This window comes from Pelophylax lessonae (assembly GCF_965119305.1).
Source record: "Pelophylax lessonae genome assembly, chromosome: 6".
NCBI classification, from domain to species: domain Eukaryota; kingdom Metazoa; phylum Chordata; class Amphibia; order Anura; family Ranidae; genus Pelophylax; species Pelophylax lessonae.
Window position 1 is genome coordinate 230,849,011 of NC_138773.1, and position 27,401 is coordinate 230,876,411.

The 27,401-nt window shown below is 42.1% G+C and overlaps 2 protein-coding genes across 3 annotated transcripts in view; both read left to right on the forward strand.

The window, feature by feature from the left end:
• Nucleotides 1–4,316: 4,316 nt before the first annotated feature.
• On the forward strand, nt 4,317–5,408 carry LOC309557442 (uncharacterized protein; the record flags this gene model as incomplete). Its single annotated transcript, XM_082260162.1, has 1 exon — nt 4,317–5,408. One exon carries the CDS (start codon nt 4,317–4,319, stop codon nt 5,406–5,408), a length of 1,092 nt encoding a protein of 363 aa, XP_082116288.1.
• Nucleotides 5,409–22,647: 17,239 nt separating this feature from the next.
• PRMT2 (protein arginine methyltransferase 2) overlaps nt 22,648–27,401 on the forward strand; it is a 61,971-nt gene continuing 57,217 nt past the window's right edge. For both annotated transcript variants that reach the window (XM_082260915.1, XM_082260916.1), the window contains exon 1: nt 22,648–23,760. In XM_082260915.1, the coding sequence (XP_082117041.1) occupies nt 22,975–23,760 (786 nt within the window). In that variant the 5' untranslated portion in view covers nt 22,648–22,974. The remainder of the gene's footprint in view (nt 23,761–27,401) is intronic.

Sequence of the window (27,401 nt, forward strand, 5' to 3'; positions counted from 1 at the left end):
ATCAATGGAATCAGGTATGCATTCTTGACGGTGATGCGATTAAGGCCACTATAATCAATGCAAGGTCTCAACTCACCTCCCTTTTTCTTTACAAAGAAAAAAACAGCACCCACTGGAGAAGTGGACTTGCAAATGTGCCTCGGGGAAGCGCATCCAGCCTACCTCTGCTGCCAGTACGAAATTCAATGGCATACTCGGCAACGGTTCGTATACCCTGTTAAATGGACAGGACCTGCTTTACAGAGCAGAGGTCGAGCAAGCAGGCACATTGAATACCCTAAGAAAGGAGGCAACAAAACTCGGGTAATCGAGTACCACAGGATTTTGCTCTCCCTTAAGGGATTCGCCCAAGGCCTTGTCCAAGAGCAACGAGATTAGGAAGCCCACCTTGGACCTATCAGAAGGAAACGCCTGAGGAACCATCTCATAATAATACCAACTTGGTTTAGAAAGCTACGACACTGACTCGGTTCACCCCGTTGCACTGCGGAAGGGGGGCTGAACCAGTCATCCCTCTGGTAACAGCGACTCCAGCTGAAGGAGCAGGAGCAAGAGGAACCACCGGCCTAGCAGCACCAGGAGCAAGGTGTCCTGTGCCTGCATGCAACGTCTGCAACGCCTGAGCAAACTGACCCCAAAGGTGATCTTGTTGTTCGAGCCTGGTAATCAGCATTGGGAGCGTAGGTGTACCTGCATCATCAGGATTCATGGCCTTGCGTACTGTCAGGGAGCAAGGAAACCAGACCACACGAGATGCAGGTAAATTAAATCAGTTTATTGGAGCAAACAACAAGTAGTGTTGTAGTTGTAGCCCAGCAAGAGTGGGAAGCGAGAGGAGGAACAAGCCGGGGTCAAGTCCAGAAGCGGGTAGTCATCCAAGCTGGGGTCGATGCAGGGTCGAGAGCCAGGAGAGTCGTCAGCCAAGCCAGGTCATACACGGAGGAACACAGACAACAGAAGAGTGCTAGCAGAGATGCACCTTGGAGCACAAACGCAAGGGCGAGGACTGCAACCCATCAGGTGGTTGATATAGTCAGGTGTGCAGCATCATCACTGTGCGACACCCAGGCAGCAGGCAAGTGATGATGCAGTCAGAGATTATAGGAGGCAGCAGTCTGAAGAAAGAAAATGACAGAGCTGCGGATTGAAAAGGAAAGGTAATTTTTAATAACATTCAATTACAATATGACTTGAGTTGCAATTGTATATACTATAATATATATTTTTTAATTTGCTATTCTTTTTCCACTAAAGTGGAGTTACCCTTTAGGTTCCTTGATTGTTTAAAATATTTGGTCGGCTTTCATAAGAGGCAGTGTAAAATGTTGTATGTTTTTAGTCATGCATTTATTATTATGACTTGTTTGTGTGTGTGTGTGTGTGTGTGTCTGTATGTATGTACAGTATCTCACAAAAGTAAGTACACTCCTCACATTTTTGTAAATATATTATTATATCTTTTTATGTGACAACACTGAAGAAATGACACTTTTCTACAATGTAAAGTAGTGAGTCAGTCAGCAAACAGTTTGCTGAAGGAAAGCAGACTAAGTACATGGATTACTGGAACCATGTCCTGTGGTCTGATGAGACCAAGCTAAACTTATTTGGTTCAGATGGTGTCAAGCATGTGTGGCGGCAACCAGGTGAGGAGTAAAAAGACAAGCGTGTTTTGCCTACAGTCAAGCATGGTGGTGGGAGTGCCATTGTCTGGGGCTGCATGAGTGTGTTGAGTTCATTGAGGGAACCATGAATGGCAACATGTACTGTGACATACTAAAGCAGAGCATGATCCCCTCCCTTCGGAGACTGAGCCGCAGGACAGTATTCCAACATGATAACGACCCCAAACACACCCCAAGATGGCCATTGCCTTGCTAAAGAAGGGTAAAGGTGGTGGACTGGCCAAGCATGTCTCTAGACCTAGACCCTATTGAGCATCTGTGGGTCATCCTCAAACGGAATGTGGAGGAGCGCAAGGTCTCTAACATCCACCAGCTCCGTGATGTCGTCATGGAGGAGTGGAAGAGGACTCCAGTGGCAACCTGTAAAGCTCTGGTGAACTCTATGCCCATTATGGTTAAGGCAGTGCTGGAAAATAATGGTGGCCACACAAAATATTGACACTTTGGCCCAATTTGGACATTTTCACTTAGGGGTGTACTCGGTTTTGTTGCCTGCGGTTTAGACATTAATTGTTGTGTGTTGAGTTATTTTGAGAGGACAGCAAATCTACACTGTTATACAAGCTGTACACTAACTACTTTACATTGTAGCAAAGTGTAATTTCTTCAGTGTTGTCACATGAAAAGTTCCAGTATAATAAAATATTTACAAAAAATGTGAGGGTTGTACTCACTTTTGTGAGATACTGTGTGTGTATATATATATATATATATATATATATATATATATATATATATATATATATATATATACAGGTCCTTCTCAAAAAATTAGCATATTGTGATAAAGTTCATTATTTTCTGTAATGTACTGATAAACATTAGACTTTCATATATTTTAGATTCATTACACACAACTGAAGTAGTGCAAGCCTTTTATTGTTTTAATATTGATGATTTTGGCATACAGCTCATGAAAAAACAAAATTCCTATCTCAAAAAATTAGCATATTTCATCCGACCAATAAAAAAAAGTGTTTTTAATACAAAAAAGTCAACCTTCAAATAATTATGTTCAGTTATGCACTCAATACTTGGTCGGGAATCCTTTTGCAGAAAGGACTGCTTCAATGCGGCGTGGCATGGAGGCAATCAGCCTGTGGCACTGCTGAGGTGTTATGGAGGCCCAGGATGCTTCGATAGCGGCCTTGAGCTCATCCAGAGTGTTGGGTCTTGCGTCTCTCAACTTTCTCTTCACAACATCCCACAGATTCTCTATGGGGTTCAGGTCAGGAGAGTTGGCAGGCCAATTGAGCACAGTAATACCATGGTCTGTAAACCATTTACCAGTGGTTTTGGCACTGTGAGCAGGTGCCAGGTCGTGCTGAAAAATGAAATCTTCATCTCCATAAAGCTTTTCAGCAGATGGAAGCATGAAGTGCTCCAAAATCTCCTGATAGCTAGCTGCATTGACCCTGCCCTTGATAAAACACAGTGGACCAACACCAGCATGGCACCCCAGACCATCACTGACTGTGGGTACTTGACACTGGACTTCAGGCATTTTGGCATTTCCCTCTCCCCAGTCTTCCTCCAGACTCTGGCACCTTGATTTCCGAATGACATGCAAAATTTGCTTTCATCCGAAAGCACCACTGAGCAACAGTGCAGTGCTGCTTCTCTGTAGCCCAGGTCAGGCGATTCTGCCGCTGTTTCTGGTTCAAAAGTGGCTTGACCTGGGGAATGCAGCACCTGTAGCCCATGTCCTGCACACGCCTGTACACGGTGGCTCTAGATGTTTCTACTCCAGACTCAGTCCACTGCTTCCACAGGTCCCCCAAGGTCTGGAATCGGTCCTTCTCCACAATCTTCCTCAGGGTCCGGTCACCTCTTCTCGTTGTGCAGCGTTTTCTGCCACACTTTTTCCTTCCCATAGACTTCCCACTGAGGTGCCTTGATACAGCACTCTGGGAACAGCCTATTCATTCAGAAATTTCTTTCTGTGTCTTACCCTCTTGCTTGAGGGTGTCAATGATGGCCTTCTGGACAGCAGTCTTACCCATGATTGCGGTTTTGAGTAATGAACCAGGCTGGGAGTTTTTAAAAGCCTCAGGAATCTTTTGCAGGTGTTTAGAGTTAATTAGTTGATTCAGATGAATAGCTCGTTTAGAGAACCTTTTCATGATATGCTAATTTTTTGAGATAGGAATTTTGGTTTTTCATGAGCTGTATGCCAAAATCATCAATATTAAAACAAAAAAAAGGCTTGCAGTACTTCAGTTGTGTGTAATGAATCTAAAATATATGAAAGTCTAATGTTTATCAGTACATTACAGAAAATAATGAACTTTATCACAATATGCTAATTTTTTGAGAAGGACCTGTATATATATATATATATATATATATATATATGTATATTTGTCTCGTTTAGGAGATAAGTTAGTTTGCACATTAGTAGTTACTGTATCTTGTATTTAGAAGCCAAGACAAAATTATTAGGTCCTACTGAGTAATATAAACAGCCCTGCTATTACTTTTTCTTGAGTTTTTCTTTAAGGACATAGTAAGCTTTGGTAGCTAACAACCACATATAAATAATATATGGGGTAGTCATAGCACCTAACACTCAATCAATATTTTATATGATTTATGATTAAAACATTTCACTCTTCCTGTTGCAGGGCCACAATGGAACGCTCCTTCATAAGATCGCCTGTATCCACTTTTTTCACCTCCTCTTTGCTGGTGCCACAGCTTCTATTCATCTTGCCCAGTCTTTCAGTTATTTATTCTCTCTACCTCTGCCCATCAATTTGCATTTGTGACTCTAGCTTACTTTTTGTGAACTGCTCAGGAACAAACCTATCCAACATTCCAATCTCTCCTCCTATGGTAGTTGAATTCCTTGACCTCTCTGATTGCTCCTTGGATTCCCTTCCTCTCCTCCACAACCTTTGGAGACTCAATGCAATGCTACTGGCACAGAATGCAATTTCAGAAGTAAAAAATGGATATTGGAGAGGCTTGCAGAGCTTGCAAATCCTGGACCTTAATGACAACAAAATTACAGATTTAGGAGGCAGATTTTCTGTTGACCTTGATTCTCTCACGCATCTCTATCTTGCACATAATCTGTTGCACAGTGTCATGAGATATAATTTCCAACACCTGCACAGTCTGGAAATATTGGATCTGCAAGGAAACCTAATTTCTAAGTTGGAACCTGGAGCTCTGAGATCCCTTACCCAAATACGTCGTTTGCTGCTCCAGAACAACCAACTCCAAAGCCTGAGAGGAGATGACTTTTCTGTTCTACAAAAACTTGAATTCCTTGATTTGTCTAGAAACCAGATCCAAGATCTGCCCTCCGGGATATTCACACCTCTACATTCCCTCACCTTCCTTAATCTGCAACATAACAATCTACGCCACTTGCGCTTCCAAATTTTAAGCAGCCTGCCAGCACCTGGAACTCTTCTCTTGCTCTCATTTAATCCTTGGGAATGTGATTGTGATCTTCAGCGTGTGTTTGGGAAATTAGGAAGTTTGCAAAAAATAAGCTTACAAGATGGAAATAACTTGTATTGTGCAAATCCTGCACCACTTAGAGGAAGACCACTTACATCTTTGGATACTCGACTCTGTGTAGCAGAGACTGTGACTGTCCTGATCATCACTTTGACTGTACTGGTAACTGTAATTGGAGCTATAGTAACGGCTGAAAGAAGTCGTAAAAAAAGCCCTGGGAGTCCAGGGAGTGAGATGTATACCCAGGACTGATGGGGCAAAGGAAAATGCTTATTTTTGGCTATGTACGATATGGTGTGTTAAGTTTGTCAGCACACTGTGACAAATTAAATTGTACACACCTAATTGTTATACAAATGGAAGCTTTCTTGGCTTTAGCTCATCTCCCCCCCATATCCCACAATAAAAGAGTTCACTAGGACCTTTCCCAAGGGAGGCCTCTAAAATCCTTCTGTGTAGAAAATAACATTTGCTGTCCCCATTCAATATATGGGTTTTGGGGCAATTGCATACCTTGTAACTTTCATGGTTCCTGGATACCAACTGTGTAGGTAAAGGACCTTGTCTCACCCATCCCTATACTAAACTAAAGCAATGGACATCATGCAGTGTAAAGTGTCCTAAGGCCCCTTTCACATTTGTATGACTCCACAGTTGCGCCGACTTTGGAGTGCAACTTTGATGCAACTTTGGTGCAACTTTGCCACAACTTTGGATGGGTGCAACTTGGATACGACTTTGGCTTTGACCAGTTTTAATGGACAACTTGCATTGCATAACATTCAGGTATGACTTTCATGCAACTTCTGAGGGTTAGCATTGAAGTGTATGGCCCTCAAGTCGCATGAAAGTTGGACCAAAGCAGTGCATGAACTACTTCAAAGTTGCTGCCACTTTAAGTTGCGCATATATGAATGGGTATTGTTGGAAAACATGGGGAACGACATGTCGTGCAACTCTGATGTCCAAAGTTGCCTGGATACCTTGCTAGATGACAAGTTGCACAAGTGTGAAAGGGGCCTTAGGGCTCTTTCACACGGGCGTTCCGTATGTCCGTTTTTCATCCCATCCGTTTGCGGATGAAAAACGGACATAATGTATCTCTATGTAAATACGGATGTCATAGGATGATCATCCTCTGACATCCGTTTTTTGTCAGTTCAGTTCAGTTCAGTTCAGTTTTTTTGAACGGAGGAGAACCCTATTTTTTCTTCCTTTCAAAAAACGGAACTGAAGCAAAAACGGATGTCAGTGGTATCATCCGCAGACATCCGTATTTACATAGACATGCATTATGTCAGTTTTTCATCCGCAAACGGATGGGATGAAAAACGGACATACGGACCGGATGACACAAGTGTCATCCGTGTCCGTTACAAAAAAAAAAAAAGGACCTGATCGGGCAAAAAAAAAGGAACGCCCGTGTGAAAGAGCCCATAAGGTGAATGTATATTGCCTTCAGCTGCAATCTAATTGAGTGACCTGACCAAAGACAGCATCTTCTTAGATACTTTTTAACCAAAAATACCTCATAATATATAATTTCCCACTATGTTATGGTTTATGCAAATATTGGAGACATAGGAAGAGATTACTATTGTTTTAATTATCAATATACATTACTAAAGATAATGGATAGCAATAAATGAACATAATAGGGAAGTATAGTTCATCTTTATTTATGCAGTAAAGTAAAATGAGATGGGGTCAATACAAGCAGAAGTCTACAATTCAATGAATTATGATCCCCTGTAGTGGAAGAGAGGTTGTGCATGTTACATTAACCCTCCAAAATCCAGTGGGGGATCCAATGGAATTATCATGCTGACAAAGCAAATAAAGGGGTCTACTGTGCCAAAATATTGGCAGAGCCAATTTCCTGTTATGTGTTTATCACTCTTCACATATATGTCTGTATTGGACACATTATTTAGAGAGTAAAACAGGAGACAGTCTAAACAGTAATTCAAATAGGAGCATTGAAAGCTGACTAGGTTAAAATAGTGGAGTTAGAAACATCAAATATTAGTAATGGTAGAAGAATCATTACTTATGCATGGCATGGTAGGAGAAATATTTTGTAGAAGTGCATACTATGTACTTGGAGCAGGTTTAGTTTAGCAAATTACTTTGTGTATAGCATTAAAAAGGGCCATACGTTTAAATATGGGCCACATTTATTAGAACATTTTATGTTATTCTTTATTGATCTGCTCTTTTGTTGTACTGTATGCTTATTAATCTTAATTATATACTTGATAAATACAGAGTTGCAAATTGCAAATTTATTCATCATGCTCTGTAATTATGAGATTGTTAGGCCTCATGCACACAGGACATTTTGAAAACTCTCCTAATCTTTCCTCCTGGCAGCAGGGTTTTGGCAGAAAAAATGGCTTGTAAAAGTGTGTAAGGCGATAAGGCATGTTTTTAGGCGGTTGCGTTTACACACAACAATCGCTTGGTCATTAATTTATTTAATTGACCAGAATAATACAATATTCTGCCCATTGAAATTAAGCAATGCTCAAGTGCTAAATGCGCCTAGCATTTAGACGCCTTAACTACATGTTTAGACACATTAACAAGCGGCAAGCATTTTTTCTGCTGAAACGCCACTCCTCCTGCATACACTGGCAGTGGGCTTTTTTTTTGCCTCTAAAAGCCCTTGCCACTAAATGCTGCTAAAAGCTTATGTGTGCATGGACACATAGGCTAACATGCAGGGGAGTTTAGTGGCATGGAAAAAACCCCTAACACCTCTAGAAGAAGCTGCAAAAACGTCCAGTGTGCATGAGGCCTTATGGATAATTTGATAACCTATATACGTAGGTGTTTTATAAGCATCTATGTCTGACAGAAAAAGGAAAAATTTAAATCATGTGTAAAATAAAATTAGTTTTAAACAAAAATGCAGGGGAGCTTCTTTTTATTGGGTGTTGTACAGTGGTGAAGGTGTGAAGAAAATGTACATTTTATTCCTCCTTCCCTCTCCTTGGTATAATTGCTAAATAGTTTGGAACAAAAAAAAAACATTTTCAATGATGTCATGGAAGTGATTCCATTTTGCACTAGTATGAGCCTGCTGTCAGTCACCATAATATAATGGCAGGAGTGGGCACAGCTGCAAAGTATCTGAGGGTATCAAGCAAGAGTTCGGAATTGTGCTCTCCCATAGCAAGAAAAGCTCATGGGTTCACAAGTTATGTTTATTGATCACAACAGCTAATTATTTAAAATAAAAAAGCCTATGCACACAATATTTATTTTTGATTTTTTTCTTGTGATATTTGCTATGGGTGCCCATAGACATTAGGTAGCAATCTCCTTATCTGACCACTTTCATGCAGAAAGGGAAGACAAATTAACTTCTGTAAATTACCTGCAGAAGCCACTGGCTTATCCAGAGGAAGAGTAATACGACCGGTTGGAAATCCTTATAGGTTTTCTCCTGACTAACCAGTGCTGGGGATGTCTCAGTGAAATCAGGGGTCGACATTTGCAGACTATGCCACCGTGCAATCCCCTGAGACCTAGGAGTCGAGCTATACAAGGGGTTTGGTGGGTCCTGGAAACCTCCATGTATAGACCTAGTTCTAGGCAGGAGAGACATGCTACATTATCTATCATAACTGTTTGTACTTGTGCAATAGCTGAATAGGATTCCAAAGCATGCAGACATATGAACGTTTCTATTTTGAATTTAAATTTCCCTGCACATGGCTATCTATTTACTTCACCAACCTCTACTAAATCAGCCCATTAAGGAATATAGGCCTAGAAACAGGGGTAAACAGAGGATGGATAGGTTTCCTGGCAGATACATTTAAAATTTTTTTTTTTTTTTTTTTTTGACATATTTATTTAAAAAAGTGTTAAAATTATTATTTTTTTGTATTGCTTTCCAAAACCTTGAGAGGGGCCTTAGAGAAAATCTTAAAAGCAGGTATCAACTATGCTTTCCAAGAGAAACATTTCTTTCACTGAGTTTAAAGCTCCTAACATTAAAACTATATATACTGTGTGTGTGTTTAGGAACGAAAGGATGCCACGTTGTTTGATGGAAATGAAAATGATCAACCTACAGAGGGCTGAATTTAACCGCTTGCCGACCGCCGCAAGTAGATTTACTGCGGCGGTCAGCCCCTGCCAGGCAGAGTGACGTTAATTAACGTCACTAGCCTGGGAGGGTCTGGGGAGCGAGCACGCGCCCGCGGAGGCGCGCTCCCGCGCGGTCACGGACCCCCCCGCGCGTGTGACCAGCGGACCCGATGTCCGCCGGTCACTCGGCGATCGTCGGGGGAGAGGGAGAATGTCAGGCAGCTTGTGTAAACAAGCCACCTGTCATTCTCCTCGCTGTAAAGACACTGATCACACGGATCTAGTATGTAGATCCGTTGATCAGTGTCCTTACAGCTCAAGCCACAGCCAATCACAGTAGAAAGCACGCCCCTAGGGACACACACAGCCCCTCCCTCCCAAATAAAGTTAACCCCTTCACTGCCAGTGTATTTTTACAGTAACAGTGCATATGTATAGCACTGATTACTGTAGAAATGTCACTGGTAACCCCAAAAGTGTCAAAAATGTCAGTCAAGGGTCCGATCTGTCCGCCGCAATGTCGCAATACCGCAAAAAAAATCGCAGATCGCCGCCATTACGCGTTAAAAAAAAAAACAACAAAAATGACAAAAATCTTTCCCTTTGTTAGTAAACGCGATAACTTTTGCGCAAACCAATAAAAATACGCTTTTTGCGATTTTTTTTTACCAAACATAGGTAGGATAAAACAAATTGGCCGAAAATGTTAAAAAAATTTGATTTTTACATTTTTTTGGGGGGGAATTTCATATAAAAAATGTGAAAAATATTGCTATTTTTGCAAAATTGTCGCTCTTTTTTTGTTTATAGCGCGTGATCAAAAAATCGCACAGGTGATCAAATACCACCAAAAGAAAGCTCTGTTTGTGGGAAAAAAAGGACGTCAAATTCGTTTAGGTACAGCGTCGCACGACCGCGCAATTGTCCGTTAAAGTCACGCAGTGCCGAATCGCAAAATACCCCCTGGTCTTTTAGCAGGAAAATCCTCCGGGGCTTAAGTGGTTAAAGACACCCCAAAAATCTAAGTGAAAAAAATGATGTTACAGGCAGCAGAAACATTCTCCACGGCTTCTCCAGACCCTTTCACGTCTGCCACATGTGCTCAGGGGGATCCTGCTCTCATCTGTGAAAAGCACAGGGCACCAGTGGGGGATCTGCCAATTCTGGTGTTCAATGCCAAATGCCAATCAAGCTCCATGGTGTAGGGCAGTGAGCACATGGCCCATTAGAGGATGTCAGGCCCTCAGGCCACCCTCATGAAGTCTGTTTCTGATTGTTTGTTTGATCAGAGGCATTCACATTAGTGGCCTGCTAGAGGTCATGTTGTAGGGCTCTGGCAGTGATCATCCTGTTCCTTCTTGCACAAAGGAGCAGATACCAGTCCTGCTGATTTTAAGGTTTAGGACCTTCTATGGCCCTGTCCAGCTCTCCTAAATTAACTGCCTGTCTCCTAGAATCTCCTCCATGCTCTTGAGACTGTGCTGGGAGACACAGCAAACCTTCTGGCAATGAACCGTATTGATGTGCCATTCTGGAGGAGTTGGACTGCCTGTGAAACATCTATAGGGTCCAGGTATCCAGTAGTGACACTGACCCTATCCAAATGCAAAACAGTCAGAAAATATAAGCAGGAAAAAAAATGTAATTTGCCTCCACCTATAAAACAATTCCTGCTTCAGAGATTTTCTCATTGTTGCCCATCTAGTGCAACCAATTTTAATTTCATTAACACCAAAGCAGCTGAAATTGATTAACAACCCCCTCTGCTACTTAACTGGCCATATCAACATACCAGGAGTTTAATTGGCTTGATGCTATACTCTGATTAAAAAGTGTTCCTTTAATTTTTTTAAACAGTGTATGTATGTATGTATATGTGTATGTACTGTATGTATATATATATATATATATATATATATATATATATATATATATATTTATATATACACACACATACTAGGGATTGACCGATTATCAGCAAAGCCGATATATCAAGGGCCGATCTACACTTTCCCCGATATATTGGAATCGGCCCCTGAGGTTACCGATATTGCCAATATTTCGGGAAAGTGCTATACCGGAGTGATGCCTGCAGCTAGAGGCATTACCCCAGTACTGGCGTCCATAGCCGACGGTCAACTGTCTTGTAATGACAACCGATGTGGCTCAGAAGCCGCTCAGGCAGTCATTACAAGGAGCGATAGGGGACGTCCCCCCCCCTCCTGCCGCCTTCCGCCCGCCGAAGAGAAGACCCAATCAAAGCCGCATTCGGCTCTGATCGGGTCTCCATGTAAAAACCCGGAAGTGATGTCATGACACTTTTGGGTATTCGGTGCCAGATTTAAAAAAATGACAGCATTCAAACAGCCAAACTTGGCTGTTTTGAATGCTTTTAAGTGCAGAGGAGGGGTTTGGGGTCTTTTAGACCCCCAGATTCCTCCACAACAGTACCTGTCATGTGTAAAAATAAAACGTTTTTAAATGTACAAAAATATCGGCCAATATCGGCCGATACCGATATTCAATGGCCAAAATATCGGTATCGGCAACGAAAATCCAATATCGGTTGATCACTAATACACACACACACAGAATCTCACAAAAGTCAGTACACCCCTAAGTGGAAAGGTTCAAATTTGGCCCAAAGTGTCAATATTTTGTGTGCCCACTATTATTTTCCAGCACTGCCTTAACCCTCTTGGGCATGGAGTTCACCTGAGCTTCACAGGTTGCCACTGGTGTCCTCTTCCACTCCTCTATGACAACATTACGGAGCTGGTGGATGTTAGAGGCCTTCCGTTTGAGGATGCCCCACAGATGCGCAATAGAGTTTAGGTCTGGAGACATGCTAAGCCAGTCCATCATCTTTACCCACAGCTTCTTTAGCAAGGCAGTGGTCGTCTTGGGGATGTGTTCGGGGTTGTTACCATGTTGGAATACTGCCCTGCGGTCCAGTCTGCGAAGAGAGGGGATCATGCTCTGCTTTAGTATGTCTCAGTACATGTTGCCATTCATGGTTCCCTCAATGAACTCAACACACTCATGCAGCCCCAGACCATGGCACTCCCACCACCATGCTTGACTGTAGGCAAGACACACTTGTCTTTGTACTCCTCACCTGATTGCTGCCACACACGCTTGACACCATCTGAACTAAATAAGTTTAGCTTGGTCTCATCAGACCACAGGACATGGTTCCAGTAATCCATGTCCTTAGTCTGCTTTCCTTCAGCAAACTGTTTGTGGGCTTTCTTGTGCATCATCTTTAGAAGAGGCTTCCTTCTGTGATGACAGCCATGCAGACCAATTTGATGCAGTGTGCGGTATATGGTCTGAGCACTGACAGGCTGACCCCCCACCCCTTCAACCTCTGCAGCAATGCTGGCAACACTCATGCGTCTATTTCCCAAAGACAACCTCTGGATATGACGCTGAGCATGTGCATGTGTGTAAAGTATGATTGTAAAACATTTTACATTAGTGGGGTAATCATTTATAGCAAGGTCTACGGTTCTGTACAGCAAATATTTAAATACACATCAGCTAAAAAATTGTTTGTAAAACGTGAAGCTCTTCTTCAGAGTTATAACAGAGCCAGAGCAGCCCATGTAGCTACTATGGGGCCTGGGGTAAAAGGGGTCCCATTGGGGAAACTGTTAAGGAGAGAAAAACTCTTACATTTTCAGTATGAAAGGGCTGAAGTCAGACTTCAGGATCATCCCTAGTCACAGACCCCTTTCAGTGCAGTAAAAAGCATTTGTTTAGCTGGCTAACGGTGTGGATTTATTGCTATATTAACTTCTGTTACAAATGAATCCTTCATGCCTTATGCATTCGAGCATCCCAGAATGTTGTCTCAGCTAAAACTTTCTTAGACAACTTATATTATTATGGTTGCTGTTATTGTTGCTATTATAACTATAATTTTTATCCACAGCACTGGGCCCCTGTAGTGTAATGACTATGCTCACAGCTCTCTGGCTGCCTGCCCTTGATTTATGCATACTTTATATTAAAGGATCTTTATCCACAGCATACTTTATATTAAATTATTTTTATCCACAGCACTGGACCCCTGTAGCTGCATCCACCTAGGTAAGTATAAATGGGGGAAAACATTAAAACCTGTACTTCTCTTTTAGGAATGACACATATTTTCATGGTTGACACTGCAAACTGCTACAGATATGTTAGCCCCATCAAAATGTTGCTATGGGGCCCTATGGTTAGTAGTTACTCTTCATTCATAAAAACCTAGTGCATGATGATAAAATCCATATATTTATTCATACATAAAAATAGTATTTAAAAACACGATTCGAATATTTAAAGTGATATTAAAAGCTTGTTTTTTCCCCTAAAATAAAACCGGCACTGTCTGCTCCTTCGCTGTTCTGAGTGTTCCCATAGTAAGCCATGTGCTGTAGCGGAACCCATGTGGGCGTTCATAGACACACAGCCTGGCTCAGCCGTACTTCTACTCCCTCTCCGCTGGATTTGACTGACAGCGGTAGGATCCAATGGCTCCTGCTGCTCTCAGTATGTCCTGTGAGACTATGAAAAATAAGCAGCAGTGCTGCAGAGAGGCCCATCAATGGATTGAGAGAGCACTCAGGTAAGTGTTTAGGGAGGGGGAGAAAAGGAACAGCTAGTGGAAGTTTTTTTTTTACCTTAAAGAGGTTGTAAATTTGTACCTGTAAATTTGTACCTATAGGTAAGCCTTTAATAAGGCTTACCTATAGGTACTGTAAATATCTCCTAAACTTGCACCGTTTAAGAGGTATTTACTTTTAATGCAGCCGATTACGTCATCTGCGCATGCGCTTTGAAGGAATGGCCACCCGTTCCTTCAGAGCCCTATGCCGTGAATGGCGGCTCCCACGCGCATCCGTGGGAGTGATGTAATCGCGCCTCCGGCCAATCAGATGGCCGGAGGACGCGAACCAGGAAGCAGGACGGCTGAACATGTCGGCTGTCCTGTCGCTGTGTGGGCGGCATTGCGGAAGCTTCGTTCTAAGGTAAGTGTTTCATAATGAGCTACTATGCGATGTGTACTATCTCATTATGCCTTTTTTTGTGCAGGGTTTAATTCCTCTTTAATACAAAGAATGCATTCAAGTAAAAAAAGAAAAAAACATTTTGACTTTAGAAACATTTTAAAGTAACTTTTTTATTTTTTTTAACAGGTTTTCTCAACCACCTAAGGACCAGGCCTATTTCTGACACTTCTTGTTTACAAGTTAAAATCAGTAATTTTTGTTAGAAAATTACTTAGAACCCCCAAAAATGATATGTTTTTTTTTTTAGCAGAGACCCTAGAGAAAAAAATTAAGATCGTTGCAATACTTTGTCACACCGTATTTGTGCAGCAGTCTTACAAACGCAATTTAAAAAAAAAAAAAAAAATACACTTTTTTGAGTTAAAAAATAAGAAAGTCATAAAGTTGGCCAATTTTTTTGTATAACATGAAAAATAATGTTATGCTGAGTAAATAGATACCCAACATGTCATGCTTCAAAATTGCGCATGCTTTAAAAATTTACCAGTTACCAGTTTAGAGTTACAGCGGAGGTCTAGGGCTAGAATTATTGCTCTCGCTCTAATAATCGCGGCAATACCTCACATATGTGAGCGCGACTTGCATATGCGTTCGCTTCTGTTCGCGAGCTTGGTGGGCCGGGGTGCTTTACATTTTTTTTCTCATTTATTTTACCTTTTATATTTACACTGTCCCTCTAAAAAAAGTTTTTTTTTTATCACTTTTATTCCTATTACAAGGAATGTAAACAGGTCCTCTTTATTGTGAGATCTTGGGTCAAAAATACCTCAGCTCTCACATCTTAAAAGCAAAAAAAAAAAAAATTTTTTTTTTTTACAGCATGAAAAGAAAGGCCCTTTAAGGCCATTGGGAGGAAGCAACGTGCACATCGCTGGATTGCGCTGGGGCTCAGATATGTATAACTGGGGGGCTGCTGCGCCATGAAGGTTAATTTTACCTTCATACATAGAATGCAAAAACCTTGAACCTTTAGTACCAGTTTAAAGTGGAGTTCCAACCAAAAGTGGAATTTCCGCTCATCTGCTTCCTCCCTCTCTCCGGTGTCACATTTGGCACCTTTCAGGGGGCAGAGGGGAACAGGTACCTGTTTTTGACAGGTACCCTTCCCCACTCCTGGGAGACAGTGCTGCCGCCATGCTGTCCCTCTGAAATTCGGCCCCCCTCCTTTCCCCGCTGCCGAGCCAACTAGAATGTGCTTGCGCAGTAGGGAACCGGCTGTTAAGCTGAAAGGCTTCACTGACGGTTTCCCTTAGAACGAATGGCGGCGGCAGCAGCAACCGGCAGCCAATCCAAAAATCGGATGGGGTGCTGACATTGTGGGCTCCCTGGACAAGTAAGTGTCTATATATTAGAAGTCCGCTGCTACAGTATTTGTAACTGCTTACTTTTAATTTTTATTTTCCCTGGCTGGAACACCGCTTTACTGTTAGTGCTATAAAAAAAAAAATGAAGAAAAAATATATACCCTAAAAAGCTGTCTATCTCATCAGTCATAAATTCAGTAATAAAATCATGAATAAAATATTATTGTGTATCAGAATAAAAATGTAACTGTGAAATTATCAAATATTTAAAATATTATCATATAAAACACAGAAAACTCATCAACGCTGGCTTAGTGGTTAGCACTTAGTGTTTAGTCCCTGGTTTATATCCTAGTTGGGACACTATTTGTATGGAGCTTGTATGCTCTTGCTGTGCTTGCATCAGTTTCCTTTGGATACTTCAGTTTCCTCTGTCACTCCAAAGATTTTTTAGGTTAATTGTCTCCCGTCTAAATTGGCCCCAGTATGTGTATGTACGTATGCAAGATAGGGACCTTTGATTGTAAGCTCCTTGAGGGCAAGAATTAATGTGAATACTATGTTAAGCAGTGTGTAAATTATCTGCGCTATATAATTAAGTATAGTAAATAATTAAAACAGAATTGCTCTAGTGCTAAAATATATTGAAGTGTAAAGCCATATAGTGTCCATAGGTGGCAGCAACTTGCTACATTTCCCCATAGTTTATTGCTTACTAATGCCAGTATAAAAGGATACACTGTAATTGATGGCAATAGTAGTTAATAGCAACATTTTATCACAAAAGGATGTCCCTGTGGGAAACATTATAGTAATCATAAAAGGCTATGTTCACACCTGTCTTTTTTTCTTTCCGAAAAGATAAATAGAATTCTCACATGAAAAAAAAAATCAATCCAGAATATAACTACTTTCTAGTTCCTCGTTTAGGTATATTATTATTATTATACTATATATTGTTTTCATTTTGAACAGAGCAGGGGAGGGTTAAAACACTGTCAGGTTTTATATTGTCATCTGTGTCTCATTGGGGAGATTTCTCTTGACTTCCTGCCTTGGAAGGTGTCTTTCTAAGGTGAGGGAATGTTGTAAACCGCTGCACTTTTTTTTTTTTTTTACCTGCAAGTCAAAGCCATAACGTGCTAGTATACAATGCATACTAACACATTATGTTAAACTTATCTGAAAATGAAGCGTTCCAGGGATGCAATGCCATCACTAGAGGCAGCATCCATCTCTACCTGGTCTTCGTTCCAGGCTTTGTGACTGGCTGGAGCCGTGATGACGTCACTCCCGCGCATGCGCGTGGGAGCCGCCAGTAACGGCACACTGTGCTGAAGAAATGGCACGGGTGGCCCATTCCTTAAGAGCGCATGCGACAGTAATGTAACTGGCTGCTAGCTCAGTAAATATCTCCTAAACCGTGCAGGTTTAGGAGGTATTTACACTACCTATAGATAAGCCGTAATACAGGCTTACCTATAGGTAAAACTTAAAGATGGAAGTTTATTTCCTTCCATCCACTCGTTACAACCAAGGTATACAGAATAACATCTCTGATTGTTCAACACATCGAACCTTGACAACAGCAGAAGACCATATCTGGTTCCACTTCTGTCAGCTAAGAACAGGAAACTGAGGCTACAATTCACACAAAATTCAACAAAATTGGACAATAGAAGGCTGGAAAAACGTTGCCTGGTCTGTCGAGTCTCCATTTCACCTGACATTCAGATGGTAGGGTCAGAATTTGGTGTAAACTACATGACAGCATGGATCCATCCTGCCTTGTATCCACGGTTCAGGCTGGTTGTGTAATGGTGTGGGGGGATATTTTCTTGGTACACTTTGGGCCTCTTATTACCAACTGAGCATCGTTTCAATGTCACGGCCTAGCTGAGTATAGTTGCTGACCATGTCCATCCCTTTATGAATAAAGTGTACCCACCTTCTGATGACTCCTTCCAGCAGGTTAATGCACCATGTCACAAAGCTCAAACTGGATTCCTTCAACACGACAATGATGTCACTATACTCCAATGGCCTCCACAGTCACCTGATCTCAATCCAATAGAGTACCTTTGGGAAGTGGTGAAACGGGAGATTCGCATCATGGATGTGCAGCCAACAAATTTGCAGCAACTGTGTGATGCTATCGTGTCAATATGGACCAGAATCGCTGAGGAATTTTTCCAATTCCTTGTTGAATCTATGCCACAAAGAAAACAGATCAGCCACTCAACATGCATGCTTTGCACTGAATGCTTTGCATTTTCTGCATGCATGCAAAGTGTTTTCTGATTGGATGAGGTGGAGAGGAGAGGCAAGGTGGTGATTTTACACTCTCCATCTCATCCAATCAGAGAATGCTTTGCATTCATTCGGAAAATTCAAAGCACTCTGTGAATGGCACCCGTATTTACAATGCATCAGGTCATCAGCTCAGTATAGGAGCCAGAAGGAAGTGTAGATCATTGAAGTAGCCATGTCTACTTTGGTAATTTCCAGCTTCCAGGGGCATCGGCCAGATATGGAATATCGAATGGAATATACATAAGTCCAAGCTAGAACAATGTAACTATATATAACATACGGAAGCCTGAAATTATTCTATAATTCTATAAGCCAGAGTTTTGTGTAATTTTAATAGTTTTTCTATAGTAGATTACTCTAATAGTCGGTTATACCATAACAAGATCCATACAGACAAAAGGGATGATGATCTGAGTTACCTTTAAAAATCAGGATGTCTGAGAATTTCCTACACTACAGTATACTGGATCTCTCTGTGCCTTGTGTTTTCTTTTTAATAAATCTCTCTAAGGAAGTCATGAATGACACAAAAAAAAAGAAAACTGAAACCTATATCCAATGGAAACCCTAGGTAAACATCATTATATGCTTAAATGGGAGGAGGCCATTGGAAAAGAGTTGTCTTTAGCTGCACCCTTTGAAGGGAGAATGCATATAAAGTGCTCTTCTTTTGGTATATGACCCCTGTCCCGCCTCTACCCTTCGGCCTCAGGCCGCTGTTGACGTTGTTGTAGAGGTCGTGGTACTCTGCTCCATATCTACCGGCAATGCCCACTTTTGATTCCCTACTGAAGATTGGTCCAGGACCTTCTCCAGAGCCTTTTTGAGGTAGATATTTTGCCCCAAGGTACTTCTCTTGGGTCTTCTGCTCAATAGCCTGCCTAAGTTAGCTAAGAAATTACCGCTTTATATTCTTACAGCTGCTAGGTGTCTTATAGCCCCCCAGTGGAAGAGGCAAATGACTACCCTAAAAATGTAGAAACATTGCAGTCTCTTACAGCCCATCTCCCCGACTGGGTTAAAGGCATAATGCGATATGGGAGCCCTGACACTTGCGGGAAGACCCCCCATAAATGTCTAATATCTTTTTGTCTGCATTAATAAGAAGCTCTTATCCTCCCCAGGAGCGTTGACTTCAGTTGTCTACTATATCTCTGACTTCTTTTTATTTTCTATTATGTCTTCTGTTTTAGTTGTTGGTGTTTTTAAACTGTTTTCAAGGACTCTGTGAATTGTCGAGGGCTCTTGTAATAAGGCTGCTAAACTTAGGCTGGTCCCTCCTGGGACTGTCCCCGACTGATGATCTTTCCGAAGCCAGATAGCCTAATAATTAAGTTAAAATGTATCATTGTAAATTACAATGCTATGCAGTTGCAACACTTTTATTTTTCATTGTTTATTGGTGTTATTGCGCATCGGACTGTCGTGAACGTCATCAGATGTCCTTGTTAGATTTTTTATTTTCTTCTCTCCTTTGTTCTGTTGTATGTTGGAAACAACAATCTAATAAAAATTGTCAATTGAAAAAAAAAGAAAAAAACAAACAAAAACAACCTGACAATGGTCCCCCCCCCCCCCACTGGGTCCTCTCTTTCCCGCTGCGTCCTCTCCCCGGGTCCTCTCTCTCCCACTGGGTCCTCTCCCCCCCTCTCACTGGGTCATCTCTCCCCCCACTGGGTCCTCCCTCTCCCGCTGGGTCCTCTACCCCCACTGGGTCCTCTCTCTCCCGCTGGGTCCTCTCCCCCCACTGGGTCCTCTCCCCCCACTGGGTCCTCTCTCTCCCGCTGGGTCCTCTCCCCCCCTTTCACTGGGTCACCCCCCCCCCACTGGGTCCTCTCTCCCCCCACTGGGTCCCCCCCCTCAATGGGTTATCTCTCCCCCCACTGGGTCCTCCTTCTCCCTGTGGGTCATCCCCCCCCCTCTCACTGGGTTGTCTCTCCCCCCACTGGGTCCTCCCTCTCCCGCTGGATCCCCCCCCCCTCTCACCGGGTCGTCTTTCCCCCCACTGGGTCCTCCCTCTCCCGCTGGTTCCTCCCCCCTCTCACCGGGTCGTCTTTCCCCCCACTGGGTCCTCCCTCTCCTGCTGGATCCTCTTTCCCCCTCTCACTGGGTCATCTCCCCCCCCCACTGGGTCCTCTCCCCCCCTCTCACAGGGTCTTCTCTCCCCCCACTGTGTCCTCTCTCTCCCGCTGGATCCTCTCCCCCCCCTCTCACCGGGTCGTCTCTCCCCCCACTGGGTCCTCCCTCTCCTGCTGGATCCTCTTTCCCCCTCTCACTGGGTCCTTTCTCCCCCCCCCCCCCCACTGGGTCCTCTCTCTCCCGCTAGGTCCTCTCCCCCCTCTCACTCGGTCATCTCCCCCCCCCCACTTGGTCCTCCCTCTGCTGGGTCCTCTCCCCCCCATGTTTTCTCTGGACATACACATTAAGCCACCAATTGCCAGGTAAGAAGGGAGTTGGGATGGAGTAAACATAATGTTAATGAACTGATTAATCAAGCAGACACATGGCTACGTACATGAATACCCTACTAAGAGATGATCTGCTTTCCTACAGCACGGTGACACAAAATGAAACTACACAATGCTTTGCCACTTGACCCGAAAAAAAAACAAAGTGAAACTCTAGAAGAAAGGGTTAGTCCACAACAAATGGAGAGGTGCCACATCCCGAAATTCAAAATATAAAAAAAGGGCTATCCCCTGAGGGGTTGGGACTTTTCAGGCACTCATAATAAACAGAAAAGGGTTGTATAAAAAAGTAAAACTCTCCGGGCTGTGTGGAGAGTGTACGGTCAGAGGGTGTACCGCTGAGCTGCCAGGAGGGGGCGTAGTGGAGTGCACAATGTAATGAAGTGGCCTGAGCGGGGGAAGCGGATTAGTGTCATCCGGAGACAGCAGGAAGCCGCGCTGTAGGTCAGAAGAGATGAGAAGGGAAGGGACTGCTAACAGGTAGGAAGGGACTGCAGGAAAGACCGGAGACCGAGCAGATACAAGGACACTTGTCCCGACAGATCAGAGCGGAGTTGTCCTAGAACTGGTTTACCATTGGCGAACCTTCCAGAGAAGTGTAACAAATATACAAGGGAGGAGGTGTCCTAGTACTGGGGGAGGTAGGGGTTAATTGTCCTGGAAATGAGGACAGTAGTAGTTAATTGTCATGGAATTGGGGACAGTAGCATTTAATTGTCCTGGAATTGGGGATAGTAGTAGTTAATTGTCCTAGAATTGGGGACAGTAGGTAATTGTCCTAGAATTGGGGACAGTAGGTAATTGTCCTAGAATTGGGGACAGTAGCACTTCATTATCCTGGAATTGGGGACAGGAGTACTTCATTATCCTGGAATTGAGGACAGTAGTAATTGTTCTGGAATTGGGGACAGTAGTAGTTCATTATCCTGGAATTGAGGACACTAGTACTTCATTAGCCTGGAATTGGGGACAGTAGTACTTCATTATCCTGGAATTGGGGACAGTAATACTTCATTATCCTGGAATTGGGGACAGTAGTACTTCATTATCCTGGAATTGGGGACAGTAGTACTTCATTATCCTGGAATTGGGGACAGTAGTACTTCATTATCCTGGAATTGGGGACAGTAGTACTTCATTATCCTGGAATTGGGGACAGTAGTACTTCATTATCCTGGAATTGGGGATAGTAGTACTTCATTATCCTGGAATTGGGGACACTAGTACTTTACTTTCCTGGAATTGGGGACAGTAGTAGCTAATTGTCTTGTAATTGGGGACAGTAGTAGCTAATTGTCCTGGAATTGGGGACAGTAGTAGTTCATTATCCTGGAATTGGGGACAGGAGCATATCCGTTGTCCTTGAAGTGTTGACAGTAGTAGCCAATTGTCCTGGAATTGGGCACAGTAGTGGTTTATTATCCTGGAATTGGGGACAGTTGCAATAAATTATTTTGAAACTGGGGACAGCAGAAGATCAATTGTCCTGGAATTTGGACAGTAGCAGTAAATTATCCTGTGATTGGGTAGAGTAGCAGATCTGTTGTCCTGAGATTGGGAACAGTAGTAGATCAATGTTCTGGGATCAAGGACAGTTGTAGTAAATTGTCCTGGAATTGGGGACAGAAGCAGTAAATTATTTTGAATTTGGGAACAGAACAGGACATTATCCTGTGATTGGGCTGAGTAGCAGATCCATTATCCTGGAAGTGCTAATAGTAGAAGTAGATTGTCCTGGAATTGGGGACAGTTGTAGTAAATTGTCCTGGAATTGGGGACAGAAGCAGTAAATTATTTTGGATTTGGGAACAGAACAGGACATTATCCTGTGATTGGGCTGAGTAGCAGATCCATTATCCTGGAAGTGCTAATAGTAGAAGTAGATTGTCCTGGAATTGGGGACAGTAGAAATAAATTGTCCTGGAATTGGGGACAGTAGAAATAAATTGTCCTGGAATTGGGGACAGTTGCAGTGAATTATTTTGATATTCGGGACAGAAGCAGTAAATTATCCTGTGATTGGGCAGAGTAGCAGATCAGTTGTTCTAGAATTGGGAGCAGTAGTAGATCAGTGTTCTGGAACCAAGGACAGTAGTAGTGACTTGTCCTTGAACTGGGATTAGCAGTAAATTGTTGATATACTGGGGTTGGTAGCAGTGAGTTGTCCCAGTATTGGGGAAATGTAGTGAAAGTAGCAGTGATGTGACCAGATACTGCAGAACAGTTGCAGTAGAATTCCTTCTATTGGGGAGATCACTAGGAAAGTATACCCAAGTCTTGATAAGGGGAAGGAGAACACAGATAATAAAAGCCTTCCCAGTCCTCTAAGGTGGGAGGAATCACTCAGGGTATTGGAGATCTCAGTGGGTTTAGCTGCAATGAAGGAATAGGCTGTCTTTGAGTTTGGGCCTGGGGTAGATAAGTGGAGTTGTTTAGGACCACAGTGTAGATTATCAGTAGTGTTAGAACTGGAAAGTTCTATTAGGTAAAGCAGTTCCATCCATTTTTGCTTGCAGTCCTTGTAGCACCAAGATGAAGAAGTTATGGGGAGATACCATTAGAATTAGATGACATGGAAGGGCAGGAGCAGTGTGGAGATGGATTAGAGAAGCACAGAAAAGGAGAGCCGGAAGTCAGACAAATGACAGAACCGGAGAGAACTGAAACCAAGTCAGCTCCTACTGGTGTAAGTAATAGTCAGTCACGCTCCATGAGGGACATGGACACCAAGCTATGTGACTGTGGGGTAAAACCCAAACAAATACACAGGGACTATCAGGTAAAGAGAAGAATGGAGTTAGAATGGGGTTCATGTGATTCTGAAGTTGGGGGGAGGGTGGGGTATGCAGGCAGTAACACAGAAAACCACACAAATAATGATAGAGAACAACAATTGGAAAGGGATCCAGCTAGCTATAGCACAGTGAAGGGTAATAGGAGTCCAGAGAGCCGTGGGAAGGGGTGTCTGCGCCATTGTAGAACAAATGTGATGGAAAATGATCCACTACCTTGTAAAAGAACAGACAAGGCTGGTGATCTTTCTGGGTGCAGAATGAACAATACAAGCAGTCATTCCACTGACACAACAGCAAGTCAAGTGGTTGGGGATTCATCTCAATGCATGGCATGGCAACCTAGAATTGGAGAGATGTCAGGTGATCTTTGGCCAGCAGAACATGAAGACCCCGATGACAGTCTATGTGAATGCAGTGGTGGAGAGTCGTATGAACAGCTTCCAGACTTAAGTCGCTTAGGAATCTCCTCTACCATGGACTATATGGCGCATTATCCTTATGAAGATTGCAGTTCAACTGAATTTGTCATGATGTCTGACTTTGTGGCTGCTGAAGAAACTCAGGTATTGATGGCAGATTTATTTCCAGTATAAATTGCTAGAACACATATAGGGGATGTATTTATAAAATTCTTACATAGCAATTTGCACAATGAAAGTGCATGTACATTTGTTTTCTGTGAATAGGGAAAAATAAAATTAATAGGATGTGCAGGATGAATATTTACCGTTATATATTTTTTTATTAGTTTAAAATAGAAAATACCATATTTAGCTATTAGATAGTGCCAGGTATTAAAGGAAATTTCTATGATACTTAATGCCATCTAGTGGCCAAATGCAGTATTTTCTGTTTAAATAAATACAAGAAATCTTCCTCCAGCACAGGAAAAAGTCTGCTACCATTTGTTTTGTTGCACAATTTGTACAAAATGTACATGCACTTTCACTGAGTAAATTGCTATGCAGATTTTTTACAAATATACTCCATAGTGTTTAGTGATTTCTCAGAAACTTGCTATTTTTATCTTGGTGTTTTTAAACAATGTATATGTTGATAAGAAAATCTCCTAGTAACTCCAGATGCATTTTTTGGATAGGGTGTTGAAGGGTTAGAACCTCTGCCAGGTATGTTATCTTGCTGAGAAGATTTTATTTCCATCCTGCCCCAGTGATAACATTGTCATCGGCAGAGGAAGTGAGGGAAAATCTCAAGCTGGCACACAGAAAGTAGCAAAAAGCTGACAGGGATACTAATCTTTAGGGCTGAAACTAACGATTATTTAATATTGTTTTGATTAATTCAGGATCCTGCTTTACTTAAACGCAGAACCCTTTGGACCACTGATATTGGAGATATAGATAGTGATCAATGGGACATGGCCCTGGAGTCTCTTCCAGTTGGGTCAGTATTGGCTTCCCATAAACTTTCCCAACTATTTATCCTGCACAGAATGTATCGAATGCCTACTAAACTAATTTGATTGGGGCCAGAGGGATCTCCCCTATGCTCAAAATGTACAGTCCACAAAAGAGACTTTATACATATGATATGGCTTTGCCCAAAACTTACATGATATTGGGCAGAGGTTATGCAGACTATTTCTGATTTAGGCCAAGCACCTATACCTCTCACCCTGCTGGTGTGTCTGTTGGGTGCAATCGATGCTGAAATGTATCCAAAAGGTATTTATATCATGGTAACCAGATTATTATACCTTGCTAGGAAGTTGATTGCCTGATTTTGGTTGGCATCTACTGCATAGTTGCCAACATTTGAAAAAAATTTCCAGGGACACTTTGCAGCACAGCTATCAATGATTACCACACCCACTTCCATGAAGCTCCGCCCACTCTGCATAATTAATCTCCGCCTACTTGTCATCAGATTATGGGGTCTACTCAATAAAGAGAGAATTACAGGAAATTGAAAAGGGAGGTGCACATATAATGAATTATATCATAAGTGACACATGCTCATTGAAAACACTTACATTACCCTCCCTTAAGGCTGACATTTAAATTTAAACTGGTTCTTTCAATATATGCTTTTCCAAGTTTTAATGTATACCAATATTTTTGTAAGTGAAACCTTGCACTCATAAATCCTATGTTTGTGTTGATGTCGGCCCGCAACCAATTTTTTTCCGGGCACCGGCTGCCGGTAACGGGCATTTACAGATAGCCGGGACAAATTAAATTACCCGGGACATGGCCCTATTTCCTGGGACTGTCCCTGCAAAATGGGACAGTTGGCAGGTATGCTACTGTGCCTACTATGGCCTAGTGGGTTTCCTATGTTAACTCTATCCTTCTTAGGGAACAATTACCCTATCGCCATCGTAATGCAGTCAAAAAATGTAACCTGGTCTGGCAAAACTGGCTAGATAATCCTAGCCTTGCCCCTCCACAACTAGTGGTGGATAGATTGTTACGAATTTAAACCCACCAAAAGAATTAGTGATGTTTGCCTGAGCTTAGAACTTTTCTTATGTTCTATATCGGCGTAGTTAAACTGATATCTTGAGCAGATATCCATTAACAAGCTCGGGTGCTTTGATTAGTCCATTTTGTTTTCTGTCTTTGCACAAAAAACTGCATTTGTGTTACATATCCGGTGACTGACTTTTATTTTTCTGTCTATGTATGTAATACTGTGTGCAATAATTGCGTTCTGATTGATCTGTATATCATATTAATGCACTGTACACCGTACAGTGCATTCTTGTCAATAATAACATTTTTGATTAAAAATAATATTATTATGATTATTTGGATAAAAACGTCAAAAAAATTTGGTGTATAATTTAGATAATATGTAAAGTTAAAATAAAAAGAGGATTTAATTCTTGAATATCTATATGCAATTGTAAATAATCAGCTATATGCTTAGGGAACAAAACATCTAATCCATCCTGAGAATAACAGACATAAGAGATATACTATTACAGGTTGAATCTGGTACATATCCTCAGACTCAGAGATCAAAATTTTTATTTAAAGAAAAAATAAAACACTATAGACTTTCAGACAGGATTGTAATATAAATATATGTTCTATATAAAATAAGTGCGCTGTCCCCTAACAAATCACCTATGACATAAAAATCATATATGGAATACGTGCAAAACATAAGAATCAATAATTATTCATCTACTGTTATAGCAAACAATGATAGAATCTGTCATATGAAATGAATCAATACAAAATTGAATAAAGTTCTGAGTACTGCTACATACAGAGCTTTTTTCTCAACCGTGCCAAGTGTAAAATCAACATGTGACAATCACCATGGTTGAACTGATGTACGTTATCTCACAAAAGTGAGTACACCACTAACATTTTTGTAAATATTTTATTATATCTTTTCATGTGACAACACTGAAGAAATGACACTTTGCTACAATGTAAAGTAGTGAGTGTGCAGCTTGTATAACAGTGTAAATTTGCTGTCCCCTCAAATACCTCAGCACACAGCCATTACTGTCTAAACCGCTGGCAACAAAAGTGAGTACACCCCTAAGTGAAAATGTCCAAATTGGGCCCAAAGTGTCAATATTTTGTGTGGCTACCATCATTTTCCAGCACTGCCTTAACCCTCTTTGGCATGGAGTTCATCAGAGCTTCACAGGTTGCCACTGGAGTCCTCTTCCACTCCTCCCTGACAACATCACAGAGCTGATATCGTCTTAAAGGTGTTGTTGGGATCGTTATCATGTTGGCATACTGCCCTGCGGCCCAGTCTCCGAAGGGAGGGATCATGTTCTGCTTCAGTATGTCACAGTACATGTTGGCATTCGTGGTAGAGCAGCGCCATTACCCACTTCTTTTGGCACACTCTCACGTGCACTCAACTTCTTTGGTCGACCATGGCGAGGCCTGTTCTGAGTGGAACCTGTCCTGTATGGTTTTGGCCACCGTGCTGCAGCTCAGTTTCAGGGTCTTGGCAATCTTCTTATATCCTAGGCCATCTTTATGTAGAGCAACAATTCTTTTTTTCAGACTCTCAGAGAGTTCTTTGCCATGAGGTGCCATGTTGAACTTCCAATGACCAGTATGAGAGAGTGAGAGCAATAACCCCAAATTTAACACCCCTGCTCCCCATTGACACTTGAAACCTTGTAACACTAATGAGTGATATGACACCGTGGAGGGAAAATGGCTAATTGGGCCCAATTTGGCCTTTTTTACTAAGGCGTGTACTC